At 39.5% G+C, this 22,059-nt stretch overlaps 1 protein-coding gene across 3 annotated transcripts; it reads right to left on the reverse strand.

The window, feature by feature from the left end:
• Positions 1-1,177: 1,177 nt before the first annotated feature.
• On the reverse strand, positions 1,178-18,737 carry GOLGA7 (golgin A7). Of its 3 annotated transcripts, none has more exons than XM_036102278.2 (6): positions 18,597-18,737; positions 18,239-18,370; positions 12,908-13,060; positions 6,317-6,418; positions 4,999-5,061; positions 1,178-2,586 (listed from the first exon to the last, which is right to left on the reverse strand). In XM_036102278.2, exons 2-5 carry the CDS (start codon positions 18,347-18,349, stop codon positions 5,014-5,016), a joined length of 414 nt encoding a protein of 137 aa, XP_035958171.1. In that variant the 5' UTR covers positions 18,350-18,370; positions 18,597-18,737; the 3' UTR covers positions 1,178-2,586; positions 4,999-5,013. The 3 variants fall into 3 exon arrangements, with proteins under 3 accessions (XP_035958171.1, XP_035958174.1, XP_035958172.1); XM_036102281.2 differs by having other exon boundaries at positions 4,999-5,066; XM_036102279.1 differs by having other exon boundaries at positions 18,648-18,666.
• Between the last annotated feature and the right edge of the window lie 3,322 nt (positions 18,738-22,059).

A 22,059-nucleotide genomic window follows, 5' to 3' on the forward strand; every position in this document is an offset into this window, starting at 1 on the left:
TAGATTTTTTTTTTTTTTAATGTAATTCCTTTCCTTACCCTGGGAATTCCTATGTACAGGAAAAAGGTCACCGGAATCCTCAAGAGTAGTTATCTCTGTGCAGAAGTCTATTCTGATGGAGTTTAAGCCACAAATATCTTTCCAGTCTTAGAACTTTACAAGGGGGAGTATACAAGTCACTATCTTACGAAGTTAAACACCTTACTAATCAAGATGTAGTGAAGTAACTCTGCTAGTGACCCGTCAGCCTGTATCTTACTCACTTAGCAAATATGAGTGTTAAGTTGATGTGTCCCCTGCAAGGATGATGCTTGGGAGTTAGGGATAGATGCAAGGGTAACTAGAAACAACCTCTGCCCTCATGGAATTAGAAGGATTAGGGTGGGGAAGGAGACACATGGCAAGGGGAAGGGGAGTTCAGTGTATAAATCATATATAGCACTAATACTCTTGACCTCCTGAAAAACAAAGCATGTTACTCTTGAGAAACCATGTCTTAATGCTAGGAGCCAGGCAGGGTCTTATGACCTTCTGTATGAGTACCATTTACTGTCAGTGTAAATTGGGTAGGAAAGAGAAGCTGAAATTTTTTTTTTTAAAAAGATTTTTTTTTATTTGACAGAGAGAGAGCACAAGCAGGGGGAGTAGCAGAGGGAAAGGGAGAAGCAGGCTCCCCGCTGAGCAGGGAGCCCGATGTGGGGCTCGATCCCAGGACCCCGGGATCATGACCTTAGCCGAAGGCAGATGCTTAACCGTCTGAGCCACCCAGGCGCCCCTGAAAATTTTATAAAGAAAAATAATCTCACAAAAGTCAGAATATGGACTATATTTTATAAGTGGTTATTCTCTACTAATGCACTTCATCTTAAAAAAGAGTCATCAGATGATCCAAGATAGTAACAATAACTGGTATTTTATTCCTAATGAAACATCCTAATCTTTTATTTCTTTAATTGAATACATTTTTGACTCTCAGGGATGATTTCTTGGTTTTTATCTATTTAGCTAACATATCTGCCTCTTATGAGATAAAGCATGTAAAAAACTGGAAAGTGTGATGAGTGTAAGATGTTTGTTGGAAAATATTAAGCCGCACCGATTCTAGTAGTGTTGTTTATCTGCGAAATTTAATGCCATATCACTTTACCAAACCACACCAAATATGATACAGAGACAATTTGTTTAAGAAAAGTTTTACTAATGTGTTCTTATTTCAGCAAAGTTATTGCAACAGGTTTAAAAGGCAGACAGACACACTATTACAGGCTCTAAAGTAACAAAGGAATTTTATACAAATAAAATATTACACAGACCAATGAGATTTACTGAATAACAGATCCATAAAAGAAACTAAATCTGAAAGATTAAATCCAGTATTAGCACCTACAGTATCTCTGAAAGTAAAACTTTTAACTGTTTCATTCTTTCCTAATATATTTCTGAACTTTCTCCCAAAAACAGTGCTCTCAAACCCCAAAGATGAAGGAAGGGCATAAGAAACCCGGATACTAAGAACATACAGCCAAAAGAACTAGAAACACTGACTCAGACTTGAAAGTTTTAGTTGGAAATCACTGAACTTACTGTACTTGAACCAATCATAAGACTTCTGTGCACTGAATACTGTATATGAGGAAAGTCTATGAATCATAAGATTTGCCAGTAGGGACAGTTAAAAATTAGCAATATACAGTATTATTCCTATCAAATTTTTTTCTCATAAGTTATATTTATAACAAAACTATAATTAAAATATTTATTATACTTGCTTATTACACATTCAGGGACACAGCAGGGACATTTATGTGTTTGATGGTTTAGCATCCACTTTATTGTGCTTACTTATTTTTGTAATGAACACGCAACACATACTACATCTTCCCAACATTCAAGGTAATGCAATAATAACAAAATTCTCCAAAGAAAAATAACTGGAAATTGCATTAAATACTGCTTTAATTAGGAATAATTGCTATCATAAAACAAATAACATTATACATTATTTTTCCAATGAGTTTCAGTTTGAGAAACTGAACAGAAACAGATCTTTAAGATTTTAGTCATGGCAAAACTGGTAGTTCTTCGAAATCTGGGAGATGCATTAGCAAAACCACAGACACAGCCTACCTTTCACCAAAATCCTGGAGAATAGCATTTTATGAATTTGGGGGAGATAAGACTGAATACTGGTTGAGATATGACTTGGAAGTCGAGAGCCACCTGGGAAGCTGGCCCAAGGAATGAAGAGAACCACTGGTACTGGTGGCAGATAAGAGAGAAACTTTGTGTTGGGCTAACCAACGGCCTATTTTATTAATGGCTTTGAATAAAAAAAGTGAAATGCATCATTGTGTTTTCTCAGAAACTAATCAAAAGATTACAGAGTCCTACACAATTTGGAGACACAAAGTGGATGCTGAGCGACTAGAGGTCACTCCAGGTGTGGAATTTTAGAAAGTTAGTCCTTGGAGTAAATGGCACCGTGGCTCTGGCAGCAGATACAAAGGAATGATGCTCTGGAGAGGAGGTAGGGGACACTCTGCGATCGGCCAGTGGATAGATGAGGGTCCCAGCTGGAGGTGGGATCTGCAGTTAGATGCAAAAAGAAGTTTTAGAAAGGGATGCTAAAATAACCTCTACAACATCTCTCCTACACCAGCTCAGAGGAGCTCCTCATAAGTGGGCTAGTTCTAATAGAATACTTGGATCTGTACTAACTGACAAGTGAGGACATAGCTCAACAGTCTAGAAATGCAAGCCCTGGATATTTCAGTCTCTGAACGATCCTGTCACAAGAGGTAGGTAGCACAGCACAGGCTGAAGTGGCGAATCTGGGGCCAGGCCACCTCGACTGCTACCTACTAGTCTTCAGCCTCAGACAAGTAACTTGGGTTCTCTGCGCCTGACTCTCCTCATCTGAGAAAACTGGGATAACAGTACGTACCTTGTTGGGCCACTGTGATGATCAGTACTAAGCATTTAGAACAGTGCAGGCACATAGTGAGCACCCACAAAAGCTGGCTATTTTCCTCAGCACTCATTTATTGTGACCGGGTAATGACATGTTCCAATTTTTAAATAAAAAAGACAATCCAAAGAGAAAACACCATCAGTCTTTAATAGAGCTATTTTAAACATTTTTAATAAAGGCCATCTGCATGATTTGTGTATTTTTTGGTTAAATCATTAACTCTCATGTAATACTTCAACCTGCAGAAACCTTAGAGACTTAAGAAAAACCACAGAGCTGAATTAATTATTCTTACAGTTTCTCCCCCTCCTCCAAGACTTCCGCCCACACTAGATCCTGGGCCTGAGGAACACACAGCTCTAAATTGAACAGAAATATTTGCATTCATGAAACTATCCAGAAGTTCTTAATGTAAATCTTTCCCATTTCAAAATTTCACAGTTGCCTGACTATTGATAGATTAGTCTCTGGTGTGTAATTGCTCAAAACCCCACACCGCCTCAGAAAAACATTACAGTTAGCAATAATAGCTGCAAAATGAGTCATGACAAATGGGTTGTGCCAAGTCAACGCAGCTGCAATTGATAAAACAAACTTATTGCAATGGCACATAACAAAAACCACACATTAAGGCTCCTGGTTGCTCCACTGAGAAGTGTCAGTTTGGAAACTGTACATGACAAAGTCTATGAGCAAGTAACACTAAGTGTTCCCAAACAAGACCTTTTTAAAGAAAAGAAAACACATGGCAGAGGATATCATGATTTAGATTTTTGGCTTTCAAAGTCAAAGAATTCAGGTGACACTTTCACTAGTGCTACAAGACAGCAGCTTTGGAATGTTGGTTGGTTTATAGGATTTGATAAATTGTACGGGGCAGACAAAATGTATCTTTTAAGAAAGTCTTGAAAAAGAAAAGGGGAGGATAAACACTTAGAATAATCTGAATCTGATGAACTCTTCCCTCTCCCCATGTTTTCTGCTGCTGCAAGTACTTATAGGAAGTATGGGTTTGTGGTCCACAAAACAGGTTTTGTGGTCCATCGAACTTGGGTTCGTATCCCAAAATGTGTTAAACTGTATGACTTTGAGAACACCATTTCATCTGTTTGTACCTCGGTTTGCTCATCTCTAAAATGGAGGAAATACTCCGCACACTTTTTGTAAGAATGAGACATACCATTTGTAGAACACCTGGCACAGAGCAGGTGCCCTCGAAATGGCAGTTATTATTACTGTTGCCCCGGGAAGGAGGAGGAGGTCTGCTTTGGCAGAATCTGTGTCTGTGCTGCCTGTCAGTGACAAACACCTGCAAACAGTCACATAGGAAAGTACAGCAGCAGAACACTCTCGGTAGAAAGTGTAAATGACTGGAATCGGCAGAAACAGTGCAGTACGATTTTCTGTTACTTAGAAGCCTGTGCTAATGGACTATGGTTTCCACATGATTCTGCGTCTACACTCCTATCAGTATTAACTATTTGTTTCTCACTTCTTCAAGGTCATTATATGGATATAGAAGAACATAAATGTTCTAAACAAAAGAATTAAATTTATGGTTTTAACCACCAGGGTAAGTTTTCTTCTACAGGGCAATGAAGCCACTTAAATAAATGAAATATTCAAAATCTCCCCCTCCACTCTGAAATGTTTCTTTCGTTATTAAAGCCATTCATCATACAGGCAGGGCAATCGCTGAAATGATTTTTATATGCAAAATCCAAAATGATTTTTATATGCAAAATGCCTAGGATTGCTCTGAAATATTAAAACAAGACCTCCTCCCCTGAAAAAACATCTGCCAAAACAAAGTAACAACAAAACAGTCTGAAAACAATATAGAGGGGAAAAATCAGGATTAAATTCTAGATCACTGAATAGAACTTTGGGTTAAATACACATTTTAAATCTCAAGCCAATACAGAGAATATGCCATTCCCTAACGATTTATTTACCATGCAGGGAAGAAAATTCACCCGTGCTACATATGATAAAAACTACATATAAACCATGTAATTTTTTCTTACCTTTAGTTCTATGGTTTATCTTCCACTGCTCATGCCTCTGTCTTCATAAATGGTGATTTCAATCTAAACAGCATAGCTGTTAAGAAAACACACTGGAGAATGGAACATATAAGAGGGGACTGTGGCAAGATGATGTGTACGATCCGCACAGACTTTGCTTTCAATTTCCTTTTGCTCATTTTTTTATTAAGAATTTCTCCTACTTAAGTTAAACATGATGCTCTCCACCTTGCAAAAAACTTTAAGAAATGTAATTGCCTGTAGTAATCTACATGTAATTCCCCTCCCCCCCCAAACATTATTTATTTTTTGGAAAAAAAAAATTCTGAAAAAAGATGCTATATTGTAGGACTAGGGGGTTGTTAGCTGAGAATCGAAGAAGGTAATGAATTCAAGGGTTTAAAATGCCCTCTAATTATTTGCAAACTTTTTCTTGGGAGAGGGTTCATGACCTCTAAAAGTTTAAGAACCACTGCTGCAGAGTATAATAAAACTGCTGAAATTATTATCAGCCGGAAGGCCTGGGATTATCTGACCTAGGTTTTTAAAAAAAATTTATTTTACTCATTACTCCAGTTATCAAGCTAAATTAGTTTTTTTGCAATTCTATTTACCAAATTCACTTAGTGAGTTTCAAAGCTTACTGCCTCTAAAAATATGCACAGTATGTCAAAGGTAATGAAATTATACATCTGGCAGCTGTAACTGATTTCAACCAGTCAGATGAACCCATGGAACTGCAATTCATTTGGATGACAAGTCTCACCACACATTATGAGTTTATGCATTTCAAAGAGGCTTTAGGTTCAGAGTTTCTGCAGCTGAAATGCATTACTCATGCCACCCTCATTATTACTACAAGATGCCCTCAGAACCACCAAGAAAGACAGTAACCAGAATATTAAACAATCTGGAGACCTGCACAACACAAAGGAAGGAGATGTGCTTTAAGAAAAATGTTGGGAGATAGGAGCTTGTGGTAGGTATGCAATTCACACAGAAGATTCCCAGGGCAGGGGCGCCTGGGTGGCTCAGTCGTTAAGGGTCTGCCTTCGGCTCAGGTCATGATCCCAGGTCTTGGGATCGAGCCCTGCATCGGGCTCCCTGCTCGGCGGGAGGCCTGCTTCTCCCTCTCCCACTACCCCTGCTTGTGTTCCTGCTTTAGCTGTCTCTGTCAAATAAATAAATAAAAAAAAAAAAAAAAAAAAAAGATTCCCAGGGCAAATACAAGAGAAGGGAGTTAAATCCTCTCTAGTTGTACCATCAAAATTTTCTTTTTATAGATATTTAGACCTTATAATCTGGACAAAAAAGATACAACTCGAAGTCCTCTCTCAATGGGATCTGTCAGGAGGAGGCCTTGGGGAGCATATATCTTCTCATTCTGCTCTTGAATGTATTTGGACACTTTCTTCAGAACCTGACAAAAAGAAACACCATAGCTTTTAACAAATGTCATCAGATTTCCCATTAAGTATCAGCTGGATCTCAAAATACTCAGGCAGTGGAATTAGCTTTTAAAACAAGAAATGGATATCCATATGAAGGGATACAGCTGTGAGTATTTGGCACACACCGGTTGTGTACGACATACAGCACAGCCTGATGGACTCTGCAAGTCACTTAAGTACCAATGCATACAAAAGCATGAGCACCAGCCCCTCCTTCTTACCTGCTGTCGTCTCAATCCTGGATATACAGAAATAAGTAGGTGATTCTGTACACAAAAGTTGGTTGTACTTTTCTCTTTCCCACTCATCAAATGTTAATGTGACACCAAGGTAGCTCTTGGCCATTCCCTTTAACACTTAAGAACTGCCGCTTCTCTCCTTTGAATGTCTTTGTCAACTTTAAGTAATGATACAAAGTTGGCCCATTAACAAGAAATAGCCCAGTTAGTTTAAAACTGAGTTTATTTCCTTTGTAAGGCATGTGACAGCTGCCAAGGAGTTTCTGATGACAAGTGTCTTACATCATTTCCACCACTGCATATAATGCTACTCTGTAGTTTGCTCTTGTGTCCTTGATGGGAACTTTGGTTTATAAGTTTAGCACTAAGGTTGTAAAAGTCAAAGCAAATGCAGACAAAAGCCAGATAGGATACAAAGGAACTTCTGGAAATTGCCAAATCTCTAGCTTTAATAAGGTCAATTTTGAGACAGATAAGCTAGAAGAAAATAAATCTTAATAGCTATATACAAAATCAGAGAGTTACATGTTTTATTTCAGATTCAAAGTCATCATAACCCTTTTTTGGCTCTAGTGTTCAAAAAGGCTTTGATCCAGTTCTTTAATTACTATATATTTTCTTAAATTCATACGACCAGCATATGCTATAGTCTTGGATAAATGTGATCACAACGTAAGGGGAAAAAAAGAACTGTATGAGAATCAGGTTAGAGATTAAGAAACAACTTAAGTGTGGGTCTATAATGTACCAGGGCAAACTAACAAAATTAGGATGCTACAATTTAGGTGCTGTAGTATAAGCTGATTTAGAATTTAAAACACTAGGTAGTTTGCATAACGAATTTTCTTTTTTTTTTCACTCTTAAGGTGAATTGCATTATTTGTATCTTTTGAATTTTCTTATTGAAGGAAAATAAAATTTAAATAAGTTTATTCAAGTTGCATCTTTGGGAATACTGTAATTTGGGAATACTAAAATTCAAGTTGCATACTTTAGGAATACTATAAGTTCTAAAAGAGCATGATGTTATTAAAAGAGCAATCTGCAGGGTTCTTTAGGTAGAATTAAGAATACCACTTCTAAAGAAAACATTTTTTTTCATCTAATTACCTGAAATAATACAAGTATCATTCTCCTATTTTCAATTCTCAAAGAACTCGAGTGATTCTTGGTCTTTATGAGCTAAAAAGAAATCTTAGGTACTATCTTTCTATCAGAGTTTGTCAATCATGCTAAAATAACAAATAGAAGGAAGTAGCCCATAAAGGTGCCCAACTCAGGACCCTCAGTCTTCTCTCCAATTTCTTTCTCAGCTCACCTGCCAGAACTGGAAATTGGAGAGTCGGTCTACCCTCACTCCAGTCCATTTCCACTAGGGGGGACAGTCAGAAAAGTGCTTGCACGACTGGTTTCAAAGAAAGGACTCCTTCAGAACAGCTTTCCTTCCTCTCTCCTTGGGTACAGGTTACCAGCAAAGAAATAGCATGCCTTTATTTGATTTAAGCATAACTTTGTTGTGCAAGGTTTTTATTTAAACTTTAATAACATTCATGTGCACTTAGGTATCAGTTCAGAAAGAAAACAAAGTTTTCTTTTTGCATAAGCTCCAAATCCTCTTATACCACTCTGGTGAAGGCAGGACTGTCTTAAATAAGACGCTCTTAAACTTAGTCTCTTTAGCAACAAGAAAGCATTAACATGAGTAAACTCATAATGCATCCCAGGCAGGACAAAGCAGCATTCTTACTCCCAAAAAACTTTATGTTGACATTTTAGTCATAGTTTATTATTTTTGGAAATCAATGTCAAAACAAACTATAATATTGAACAAAATTATCTGTTATCCTCAAACCCTCAACAAAGCCTCAATCTGTATAATATTTACAAAGCTAAACACAATCAAACCTCAGTAAAGACTATTATCCTCCTTGAGAATATTAAACTGGAGAGACCCTTAAGAAAAAATACAGACGTTCAAGAAAAAATATCCTAAGTGAGGCTAAGCGAGAACAGCAGGATCTTAGTATTTTCAGAAAATATCTAAGTTGCTTCTAATTTGTTCCTTTTGCAGATTAAAGCACGTAAGCAGAAGGGATGTTTTGAACAAGACAGACAGCTACTGAGCGGAGAAGCTTCTACAAGCCTATTTGTTCCCTAATTATAATGGGCAGCAACAATAGAGAAATAACACTGAAGTCTTTATCTTCATTTTAAATCAATAAATAGCACATTATAGGAAAAAAAAAAGCATGATTGTTCTAATGAGTTTTAAAAGGCTTATTTACAATTTCAAAAAATTTAACCCACATGACAAAGTGTAAGCACTATTATATTTGGCTTACTGTTTGTAGACTGAAAATTTTAGTGTTTAAAGTATAAGTACATGTCTTAATTATGACCATTCCAGTTATTCACTTGGCACAATCTAGTTATTCATGTCCAGTTTCTAAAATAAAATTACCTACTTAAAAAATGTGGCCACACCTTAAATTTTGGTTTCTTGACTAATTTTATTTCGTCTTTTTTTTTTTTAAAAGATTTTATTTATTTATTTATTTGAGAGAATGCAGAGCAAGAGAGTGCACATGAGTGGGGTGGGAGGGAGAGGGAGTAGCAGGCTTCCCACTGAGCAGGGAGCCCGATGTGGGCTTGATCCCAGGACCCCGAGATCATGACCTGAGCCGAAGGCAGATGCTTAACCAACTGCGCCACCCAGGCATCCCTAATTTTATTTGGTCTTTACTTGCTTTATAATACTCCATAAAAAGAAAGAAACCTTGATAAGACTTACAAAGTAGTACCTTCTACATTGCCTATGAATCCAAGTTAAAACATATATTGGGATCAATTTCCACTCTATTTCTGATACAGAGAACTACCTTTCAAGATTAATAATCAAAGGGATGATGACTGATTGTAGGCTCCACGCCCAAGGTGGGACTTGAACTTACAACCCTGATATCACAAGTTGCATGCTCTACCAACTGAGCCAGCCAGGTGCCCCAATAGTCAAAGGGATTTTAATTAAAAGCTGCTAAATGTTTTAAGCAGCTAAATAAGTTAGCAGATGCAAAAAAAGATGACTTATACCTGAAAAACACTGTTCACAAATATCTAATTAAAACACGTGTGTGTGTATATATATAGGTAAACACATTAGTGTGTGTATATACATATAAAAATATGTATATACACTAACTTAATTTTTAAATTTGTCTTAAGAGAACACTATTTATTAGGCACCTACCATATGTAAGGAAATACATTAATTCTAATGTATTTTATAGTTGAGAGAACTCAGAGAGATTAATTTGTCCATGATCCCATAATTAATGTAATTGACTTGGCTGGCAACCAATTACCAATTTCTTTTTACAACTGACATTAGAAGGAGGTATCTATCTATTTCAGCAAATGCACATGGATAAATAAAAGTTAATTAAAATCTTATCAACAAATGTAAAAGCTATAGGGAAATGACAACTCAATTTTCTAATACTCCACTAAGCATGAACAAAATTCTCTAGAGGATATAATTCTACCTTAAATTGGTAGCATCCTATACTTCTTTAAATGACCATCCCCGGATGGCCTAGTTTCTATCCATATGAATTCAGCCTTATCCCCTCCTACATTCAGCTTCTCATGAAATCTTGGTTCCACTATCACCATATTCCTTGAATTTGTTCATCTCCTTCCATCTCTACTGCTCCATTCCCTGTCCAAGCTATCATCATCTCTTCCTGATTTCTATGGAGCATCCCACCTGGTTTCCCTACTTCCATTTTTATATCTTTTTTCCCCCCTAGAATAAAGAGATTGCTTTAAAATGAAAATCTGATCATATCACTCTTCTGCTTAAAATCTTTGAGTAGCTTCCCCGCTGCACTGAAAATAAATTATGAACATCTTTCCAGGGACTACATACTCCTACATGATACAGCTCCTCCTTACCTCTCCAAACTCACCTCTGGACCCTCTCTCCACTCCTCTCCTTCCACACCGACCTTCTTACAGCTCCCAGGACACATCACGCTCTCTGGGCCTTTGCACACACTTATCTCTCTACCTGAATGAATGGTCCCAGGATTTGCATCCTTCATGTAGCCGCTTATAGGTTATCACTTCAGAGGCCTTTTCTGACCACACAATCTAAATTAGGTCTCTCCTATTATTTTCTATCACAGGAAAGTTTGTTTTCTTCAAGACACTTATCATCATTTATAATTTAGTTGGTTTTGTTTCCTTTGCATCAGTTGTTACCACTAAATTATAAACACAAGGTCAGCAATCATGTTTGCCCTATTCTGTTATATCCCCTGCACACTGTTTAGCACATGGTAGGCTTTCAATAAATATTTACCAAATGAATGGACTCCTTTGTCCCTTCACTCAGCAAATGTACTATTAAAGAGAAGCTGCTAAGACAAAACACAGACTGAAAGCTGATACTGATCCTCTAAAACTTCTGATTTTGAATGTTAAACAGGAATGAAAGCTGCTTCTCTGTATGATATGGAAAAAAATATAAACTACTCATTTAGTTATTTAAATACACCCTTTTAGTAACACTAAGACAATTCATGTCAGGATGCTAATGAAGCATATGGCAGCATTTTCAGCCAGTAACTCACAAAAATACTTCAGTTGCAACTGTATCTGCTTTCCACTATATAGAGTCCAAGACAACCATAGGGACACTTCTATTAGGTGGGGTATAATCTGTAACATAGATATCCTTATAGCATTTCAGTTGCTAAACATTACTGTGATTAACTTAAATTCATTCAACACACATTCAGTGAGTGCCTAATACACCCAGGGCATGGTGTTGGGCACAAAGAGGGACACAAAATGGTTAAGGCACTGTCCTTGATCTCAAGAAAAACACATACTTGAAGGGCAAATAATGCAAACTGCTACATTCCAAAGTCAAGAGAGGTAAGTGCCAGGAAAAGAGACATAAATAAAATGTTGTGGGAATACAAAGTCGAGAAAGAATTATGATTAGAAGAGTAAGGAAAAGTGAGATGACAGTAGGACCTAAAGGACTGGTGAGATTTGAACATGGGAAGAATGGCACTGTAGGTGGAGGAAAACCTCGGAGGGTGTGCTTGGGGCCCGGCGAGGGAATGAGTTTGGCTGAAAGACTGAGTGAAGAAGGGGTGGGAGACAAAGCTGGAAAGGTAAGTTGGAGGTCACTTGGAGAAAGGGCTTGAACTTTACTCATTGGCAGTAAATGGGAAGCCAGGGAAAGCCTCTGGCTTCGTAAGAGTGCTAGAGGAAGTAATACAGTGTTGTTGTTATTGTTTTTTTTTTTAAAGATTTTATTTTATTTATTTTAGAGAGAGAGAGAAAGAGTGCATGTGAGTGGGGAGAGGGGCAGATCAGGAAAGAGACAGAATCTCAAGCAGACTGTGCTGAGTGCAGAGCCCGACACAGGGCTCAATCTCAGGACCCTGAGAGATCATGACCTGAGCCGAAATCAAGAGCTGGAGGCTCAAGTGACTGAGCCACCCAGGCACCCCAGTAACGCAGTATTTTATGAAGGCAGCAGCAGATGGTTTAGAAAAATAAAAGAATGGAAGAGATGAAACTCGTCAGACTACTTCAATAGTCTAAGAGACAGGTAGTAAGGGCACATGTTAGAACACTGGCAGAGGAAATCATGAAAAGTTAATGAATGAGAAACTGTAAGATATTTCAGTCTTTGACAACTGATAAATTTTCCCCTTCTTCATCCTCTACACCTTAAGATGGTACTGAAAAAGGCAGGGCGCTATTAAAAAAATGGGGAGGTGTGAGGTTTGCCTTTTGGAAATCTAAGTTGAGAAGCTGGCAACTCCAGGTCTAGCATGCAGCTGGAAAGAGAAGTGGCAGGATAAGATTGAAGATAGAGACCTGGGGGGAAAAAGTAAGAGGATTCTCAGAAAGCTAGACAGAATGAGAATATAGATTTTCCACAGTCTTCTTAAGTGTAAGCCAATTTGAACATTGGTATGTCACCTTCATGTGGACAGATCAATTTTGACCAGTTTCTGAAAGACTCAGGACTCTTTCTTTACCATGTGCTCTAGATATAGGAGCAACAACAAAATTTGAATTATTATTATTATACATGCCCCTTTAAGTTTTATGGCAACTGTCACCATGTAAACATGTCAACAACTCACCTTTTTTTATGATTTTGAGATTTTGCGAAAACAAAGGTAGCCTTACCTTCTCATAATGAGTTTCCATGCATAAGAAGATGGTGTATGCTGTTAAACAAGCCAAACAGCCTTCAAGATAGGACTGGCCCCCAAGCTTCTCTGCTTCTGCATAAAGGTTATTTAGAGTTCGAACTGTTTCTTCAAACTGCTGTCTATCAATCTGTACGGAAAAAAGAATTTAAAAATAAGTTTTGGAAAAAAAGATCAACCACTCACTGATGCTTGCTACCACTAAATTATTCTGCTATTTTGTCAACATTCTTATCCACTAGGTGGCAAACATTTTAGGTGATGAAATCGGGACCTATGTTACTGGAACTGCGTAGTCTTTGTTTATTCTCATCCCTCTTATGGACACTGGGTATCTTCAAGACTCAATATGGTATCTCTTTATTCTCTATACTGAGTATCAAGTAACTTAATAAAATTATACAATCCTGGGGTACCTCGGTGGCTCAGTTGGTTGAGTGTCCGACTCTTGGTTTCGGCTCAGATTATGATCTCATGGGTCATGGGATGGAGCCCCATGTTGGGCTCTGTGCTCAGCAGGGAGTCTGCTGGATTCTCTCTCTCCCTCTGCCCTTCCTCCCCTCCCCGCCCCCCAGCTCGTGCTCTCTCTCTCTCAAATAAATAAATCTTTTAAAAAAATTATACAATCCTTCCATCTTTCCATTCACTTATATTCACATTTACTGAGCATCTACCATCAGACAGATGTTAGGACAGGCCTTAGAGAAAGATGAATAACCGTTTCAGTCCTCCAGGAGTTGGCAGTCATGAAAGCAGAATAGGTATGTAAACATATAAACGTAATAAATTGACAAAGTACTACAGTGGAGGCATATTTAAAATATGGTGGGGGCACAAAAGGAAGGAGACGTTCTCTTTATCTGGAAAGAGCAGGTAATCTTATTATTTTTTTAATGTTTTTATCTAAATTCCAGTTAACTAACATACAATGTAATATTAGTTTCAGGTGTACAAAAGAGTAATTCAACACTTTCATACAACACCCGATGCTCATCACAAGTGCACTCCTTAATCCCCATCACCTATTTCACCCATCCCTCCCCCCCCAATCCACCTCCCCTCTGGTAACCATCAGCTTGTTCTCTACAGTTAAGAGTCTGTCTCTCGGTTTGCCTCTCTCGCTCTTAAGAGCAAGTAACCTTAAATTGAGTCCCTAAACACTGGAATCTACTGAAAGCTCACACTAAACAAGACAAAATCTCAAACTATCACACAATTCTTCACACCAAGTCATTCCTATCACCTTTCTATTCAGTGACACCATTATCTCACATTTACACTAATACTACCACTGTCATCCATTTTCACTCTTATCTCCTGTTTTCACTTTTTCCCCCTAACTTTGTAGATTTTAAAACTCAATGCTCTACCCTAGGACTTTCACCCCATTAGTAGAGTATTTCATGCAACACTACCATTCTTGGCAAAAAAGGACAATTTATCTGTCCTTACTCTAGGCCTCTTCTCACACATCTGCCTTATTCCTGAAAGGAGTAACTCCTTACATATAAATTTTATCTTTTATGAAGGCTTTTCTTTTTCTTTTGAGAGAGACTCTTAAGCAGGTTCCATGCTCAGCGTGGAGCCTGACACGGGGCTCGATCTCACAACCCTGAAATCATGACCTGAGCCGAAATCAAGAGTCAGAGGCTTAACTGACTGAGCCACCCAGGTGCCCCACTTTTGTGAAGTCTTTATATAGAAACAGACTTGGAAAAAAAGTTAAAGAACTTCGATATACAGTTTGAGACAAAACAGTTCCAAGAACATAATTTTTTAAAATGTAAAACGATATGATCATCACCTTTAAGCTATTAAAATCCTTTAGGTTAGAGGCAGTTGCAATTATTTTTTTGTCCTTTGTGTGGAAGAACTATTGAGGACCCAATGGGCAGATGGCATGAAAAACTTTAATGTGAACTTTAAAGTGGTGGCAGTTCTTCTGTTTTTCAAAAGGAGCTACTTTTAATTTCCCAGAATATTCAGAGTTTCTGACAAGGGTTGGGTGGGTGGAGATGGTGCTAGGAGCCAGGGTAGCATTCCTGCACTGAGCCACCACTTGAAGAATGGTCATCTGGGGAATCTATGTCAGAGTTCTCATTCCCTGAAAACGGACTTTGTTCACTCCATGAACAAATATTTATAACAAATTGTTATCTTTACTAATTATGCCCAATTAACACCTTCAGTTTGTCACATCAGCAAGTCCACAAAAGTCTAAATAATTTCAAACACGCACATTTGATCTACCTAAAATGTTATGATCTGATAAGGAAAGTTCTTTGAATTATTTACATTTCTCTAGACATAGTATGATTCAAAACCAAGGGATCCAACCGAGAAACATTTCTTTCAGGTCAGAATTACTGGTCATACCAGAAACATGAATTCTTAAAAAAGTTATTCCAAGATTATAAGGCTTTATAGGATGGAGGTAAATCATAGATCATTAAAAAGAAAAAATCCAAGGTGAAGGATTTTTTAAAAAAAGTTTAATAAAAATGAAATTTAAGAAGTCAATAATTTCTTTGAAAGGCTATTAAAAAAGGGGGTAAAAAGCATGCTAGCCAGCAGTGAAGGCAAAGGACATAACATACAAGGGGTCAACAGAACAAATGTGGGCATTTTCCTCTCACTCACTTCACTAGGAAGAACATCTGTCAGTGTTCTTCCTTGGGTACTTGAAGACTGATACTGAAGCTATACAAAATTGGGAGATTTGTGAAGTGGGAGCCAAATATAAATTTGGAGTAATGAACATTGAAAATCAGAAGGAAATAGGAATCAGACTCATTTTCCCAGAATTTTTGTTTCCTGAACTATGTGGTAGAAAGCATGGAGCTGAAGCTTAAAGTGATCATAAGTCAAAGGTAACAAGTCAAAGGTAATTTCTACCAACCAGATGTAGACACATTTTTTTAAAGGTATGTAAGGGAACAAATGCTTCAATTATAGTTCACTCATTTCTCTCCTACCCAGACCAAGGGTGCCTAACATGACTATTTTTGCTAAAGTGAGAATAAAGCTTTCTTTAGGAACTGTCCTGGCAACAAAGTACTTAAGCATCTAAGTATTACATTCTAAGAGGCAACAGAAAAAGTAAACTTGTTAATAGGCAGAATTTGTCCTCACTCCCAGATTAAAGGGTACAAATGTATGTGTGTTTAATGCTTTAAAGTAACACAAAACATTTGTATATTAGTTTCTTCCTCTATTAAATTGCCAAGTGTGATGTTCTCACAAAAGGAAAATCAGCCCCAGTGGCAGAGCAATCAGTACAATTTCTAGGGTAAGTAGTAGAGAAACAAAGAAACCTTTCAATTTTCCATCAAACAAAGCAAGGAAAATTTAAACCTGTAATTGAAATTTGATTTCAACGCACTAAAAGAAAAATCAAAGCTCTCCCAAGCAGTTTAAAGTATAAACTAGTATTTTAACCCAAACATTTAAAAAAAGGAAAAAACAAACAAACAAACAAAACCTCAAAGACACAATTGAACAGCACCAAATAACACTCCATCTAGTACTCAGAGTCACAAGCAGTTCTAGGCTATAATCTGAAGTCAAAGAAATAAAAGGACTCCAGAATTTAGAAACATCAATTTCCTATAAGTATCAGTGGAGTACTGTGACTACACTGTGTTTCTGTATTCAGACTATAAAATAAAGGCTCTACCACACACGGAGTGGAAGGCTAATGTCTGATTCTGCATACATATATTTGGCTCAGTTATGAGTTGGAAGTTTGACTTTAAAACCTCTAAACAAAAGAATCTTGTAACATCCAAGTAAGTGTGGTAAAAAGAATAGTTTACACTCTGATTTGAAAGTACATAAATAGTATAAGTCAGAGTTTCCATAACAAGCTTACAAACAAAACATTTGCTTCATTTCATACAAGCCGTAACATGTAAAACATGTTAACTGTGATGTTAAATTATTTTAAAAATAACATTCAGTAGCTCTAGCCAACAGGCAACTTGCTCAATTTCTACTTCTTCAAACCACGGTGGAAATGTCCACCCAGTGTCAAGCTGAGTTAACCCAACATGGAGACAATAAACTGCAGCATTTATGTGGCATTTCACAGACAAGCTAATCTACAAACCATCTTTATAAAGCATACCTGATCTTTCATTTGCACTTAAAGAAACATACTTAGGTCACTAACCTGACCATAGTTATAAATTAAGTCGAAGGACACTACAATTGATATACATTGATTTTCCAAACTTGGCCATCAGGTAGAACCACCCACCTGTTACAAGTTGATTTTAAAGGGCTGCTACACATTTCTCTAGTACAGACTCATCTACACCCACTTATCGCATGACCAGTATTTCTTACTCCCACACCCACAGCACACCTAATCACCTCAGTCCCTCACCCTCCCCATCAAGGTGAAAAGAGCACAAAACCTGCTCCATCTAACCAGAAACCGATCTCTAAAAAGGAAACAGAATGTAAGGTAACATGGCTCAAGACCAAAAGATCTTTCTTTGGGGGGGTAAACACTTGCGGGTATAAGAAAACACACACATATGCTCACTTCATTGTACTTTTAGAATAAAATAACAATGATTCCCACCCCCCCCCCCAAGTCTGAAGAAAGAGGAAAAAGCCCATTCTTCCATTTCTGTATGCAAGGTTGCCTAAGGGACCTATATCCTGATGCCAATTTTGATATGCAAGCCAACAAAACACAGGTGGCTCCCAGTGATGGTAACTGGGAATGACAAGCCTAAGGCCTTGTTCTGAGATCTTCCCCTGTCCAGGCCGATCTAATGCTCTGCGTTTTTCAGGTTCAAAAAAGGCCTGTCTGTACTGCCTGGCACAGCAACTTAATAAACCCTTTCTGCCGAGCAGTGCGACCAGCACAATGGCCACAAACGCCAGTCACGAGAATGATGATTACTCCTGCCTGGGGAGGTAGGAGGATATAGCTTCCAACACGCTGAGTTAGGTGGCTTGGAACCTCAGGAATTAGTTCCTCATCACTGCTGTCAATAACCCGGGGTGGGGGTGGGGGGACAGCCGGGAAGAAGACGGCTGGCTGGGTACAGATTCCCAGCACTGGGCACCACAGAGTTCTATAAGGTCATTACACCGGGGGCTTGGCCTTATTCGTCCTCCTCCAAGCACCGTGTCTTGCTTAGTGGCCCTCTTCTGACCAAGGCTCCTTCTTTGCCTTCCCCTCCCCAGAGCCATGAGACACACTGCGAGCCCGGTGTCGGCCCATACTCCCTCCCGTCCCTGAAGAGCCCCCCTCCCTCGCCCCAGAGCAGGTGCGGGGAGCCAGTCTGCGTACCCGGTTCTCCAGCTCCGCGGGGAACTTGGTCTGGAACTGGCACCGTGTGCCACTGCTGTAGTCTCGCTGAATGAATACCTTCCCGGACACCGGCGCCTGCTGCGGCCTCATGGCGAGGACAGGACGCGCGCGCTGCGGGTTCGGTGGTGGGGGGGGAACACCAACCACGGGTCAAAGCCCCGGCCTGGACCCAAGACTCCAGCCCGCCAGACCCCCAGCCCCACCCACCGGCCAAAGCGGCCCAAGGCCTCCCCCGCCCCACTCCCCTTCACCCATACTGTCACCGCGGGCTTTTAACTACAGCCCCGGCCCAGGCCCCGCGCCCCCCACAGCCCGGTTCGGCCCGGGAAACACGAACCCGCCTCCTCTGCCCTCCAGCTGCAGTCGTACCGCCCACGCCGTCACTTACGTCCTGCCGCAAAAGGCCTCTTTCCCCGCCCCACAGCTCGGCCTCCTACCTCAAGGCCGGGGCCCACCCTCTCCCCGGCCGTAAAGCGACTCTGGTGAGGCTGCGCGTTGCTGCGTGGAGGCGCGCCCAGAGGGCGGGGCCCGGCCCGATACCGCCTCTCGCCCCGCCGGGAGGAGTCAACACGGAAGGAAAAGGCTGGGCTGGGGGAGGGGGGTTGGTGTGGGGGATAACTGTGGAGGCTGGACTCTCCCGGTGGTTGCAGAGGTCTAAGACTCGGGATTTCCCCGTTGTGTCATATCCGTGTTGTGTCATTTCCCTAGGGATGGTCGAGGTAGTTTTTGATCACTGATGTAAGGCGTTATTTTCACTCTTGATTGGATGTCCTAGCTTACACGTGGGACACCGCCCGACTCTACAAAACAAACTGCTCACACAAATTTGGAAATAGAAAGCAGACGTCTAGGGATCCTTTTGGCAATGGGGCGGGAGAAAGAGAGGACAAAGAACCTGCTTGGGCTTTATTATCAAGCATCCCTCCTCCAATTCTCTGAGGTGTTACCGTTTCTCTTACCCCAAAGATTTTCATCCAGCACCCCAGTCTACATCCCTCAGGTGGCCTGAGAGGACAAGCAGTTCTCCTTTCCTTGACCACAGGCGCTTTCACTTAACTCAGCATACTTTTGCAAGGCAAAGAAACCCCACGTTACCCTTGTCTGCTGGTGCCTGGCTGATAGAATTTGTTTGCACCACTGTCTCATCCTGCCTTTTATATATTTTTAAAAATTTCTCTTACTGTATTTTAAAAACAGTTTTATGGAAGTATAAATAGCATACAATAAACGGAACATATTTGAAGTGAACAATGTAAAAAGTTCTGACATATATATACAACCATGAAATCATCATCTCAATCAAGATTGTGAACATTCATCGCCCTCAAAATGTTCCTTATGCTCCTTTGTAATCCCTCTGTCCTGACCTTACTTACCCAGCTCCTTTTCCCCAGGCATCTGCTTTCTGTTACTATATATTAGTTTACATTTCCTTGAATGTTATATAAAATGAATCACACAGTATTTTTTTTTGGGGGGGGTTGGCTTCTTTCACATAGACATTATTTTGAGATTCATCTGTTGTTGTGTTATCAAGAATTCATTCATTTTTGTTGCTGGATAGTATTCCATTGTATGGGTGTCCTATAGTTTGTTTATTCATTCATCCATCCATTGATGGACTTTTAAGTTGCTTCCTGTTTGGGGCTATTACAGATAAAGCTGCTATTGGACATTCATCTACAAGTCTTTGTATGGACATATGATTTCATTTCTCTTGGGTAAATATCTAGTGTTTAACTTTTTAGAAAACTGCCAAACTGTTTTCCAAAGTGGTTGTACCATTTTACATTCCCACCAGCAGCGTATGAGAGTTGCTCCACTTCTTTGCCAGCACTTGTATAGAGGTATCTTCTTGTGGTTATAAATTTCATTTTCTATGACTAATGATTTTGAACATCTTTTCATGTACTTATTTGCCATCCCTATATCTTCTTTGGTGAAGTATCTGTTCAAGTCTTTTGCAATTTGCTTGTGTTTGTTTTCCTATTATTGAAATTTGAGAGTTTTTTATGTAATCTAGAGAAGAGTCCTATATCAGATATATGATTTGAAATCTTTCTTTTTCCTATTCTGTGGCTTGCATTTTCACTCTCTTAACATATCCTTGGGCCTGGGGGCATTAGGATGTGGACAGATCTTGGGGAAGGCATTATTCTGCCTACCACAGGTATGGATTTAAGCTCATTTTTTCTCCTGATATGAATGTCCAGTTATTCTAGCACCATTTGTTGAAAAGACTCTCCTTTCTTCACTTCATTGCCTTTGTAGCTGTGTCAAAAATCAGTTGTTTATATGTGTGTGTGTGTGTGTGTGTGTGTGGCTATTTCTGGATTTTCTATTCCATTCCATCGTCTGACCCTGTTTTACATTACATGTCTACTAGTGTTTGTCTCTAAAGTTGATGTTTCTTTACTGATTCAGTAAGATCCCCTAGGAGTTTTTTTCCTACATGTTCAATATTTGCAGTTGGAAACATCCTCAAACAGATAGAACAATCTCAACTCTTGAACTATCAGTCTAGGGGAGTAGAAAAAACAGCTTTCATACATTGTGTAAAAGGTAGTATTTTTGAAATATTTTTCTGTGTACTTTGTCTTTAACTTGGGGTTTTCCCTGTAGCCCCTGACCACTAAGGCTAGGTGGTGAAACAGTTCATTCACTCATTCATTTTTTGCCCCAGGAAATGGGAGGGAAAGTACAATCCAACTGTTGATACTTGAGAAGAAGAACCTGGGTGAAATAGGAATAGAAAAACAGTAAGTCATATTAGTGTCATGTCTACACCCCTCCCCATACATTCATATGTCTATATTCTTTCAGGAAGAACCTGGGAGTAAGGATAGTGGACACAACCAGAATGCTAGGGCAGGGTACCTTGCTCAATGCTTCTCAAGCTTTAGGCCAGAAGTCCCTCTTTCAGCATAGAACTGGGAACCAGAGCAACACAGGTGCCATACAGGTGGCAGATGAGAGAGCCAAGGCTGGTGGGCCAGAGATGGTGCCTCCAAATATCCAGTTCTGTAGTCTGGGGAAATCAGAGCACCCTATGTGGAAGTGCCAAGAGATCCAGTGACATGGAAGAAGCCTGGGATGGGAATGAGGAGGTTGCAGAATGGAAGGACCTATGGCTGGCCATGCAGACTTCTACATTGCTGGCAGCAGGATGTTCAAAAGGACCAGGTGGGTCTTGCCACGCCTTACTGAATAGCAGCACAAGATGCCCAGAGACTAGGCAGTGGAAGCTAGACCCAGGAGGATGCCAGAACAGGAACCCAGTTCTCCTTCCCACAAATCAAAACGCTATACAAAGTCCTCTAGGACTTGGATTTCCTCCAGAAGAAGGAGGAACTCATAATTGACTGAGCCTGAAACCCACCTCATATTTAAAAAATGCTTGGAAGGGAAGTTTTCTTGAATGGACCCCCTCTTGCTACAAAATAGGAGGAAAGAGAATAAAGAGAAAATAAAGTTCTATTTCTTTAGCCCACCTGTCCTAGCCTATAAATTTCATCTCTCACAACCCACACCTGGAAAGCTATCCTCCAAAGATGTGAAATCTGATCTTCCATATAAATAGGCTTTAGCTGGGTGAGGTGGGCTCTCTACTGAATGTTTCTTTTGGGCCTGGTGATTGGGGTTGAGGTTCTATTCTACCAAATTACTGAGGGAGGTAGAAAGGTGACTATGAAACTGTTTTTCTCCAAGCAAAATTGGTTAAGACCGATCAGTGATTTACTTTTATCCAGTGGCTCCCAAGCTGCTTTTCTGCCTGATACACCTGATAGATGCCAATCACA

Source organism: Halichoerus grypus, chromosome 3, assembly GCF_964656455.1.
Source record: "Halichoerus grypus chromosome 3, mHalGry1.hap1.1, whole genome shotgun sequence".
NCBI classification, from domain to species: Eukaryota; Metazoa; Chordata; class Mammalia; order Carnivora; family Phocidae; genus Halichoerus; species Halichoerus grypus.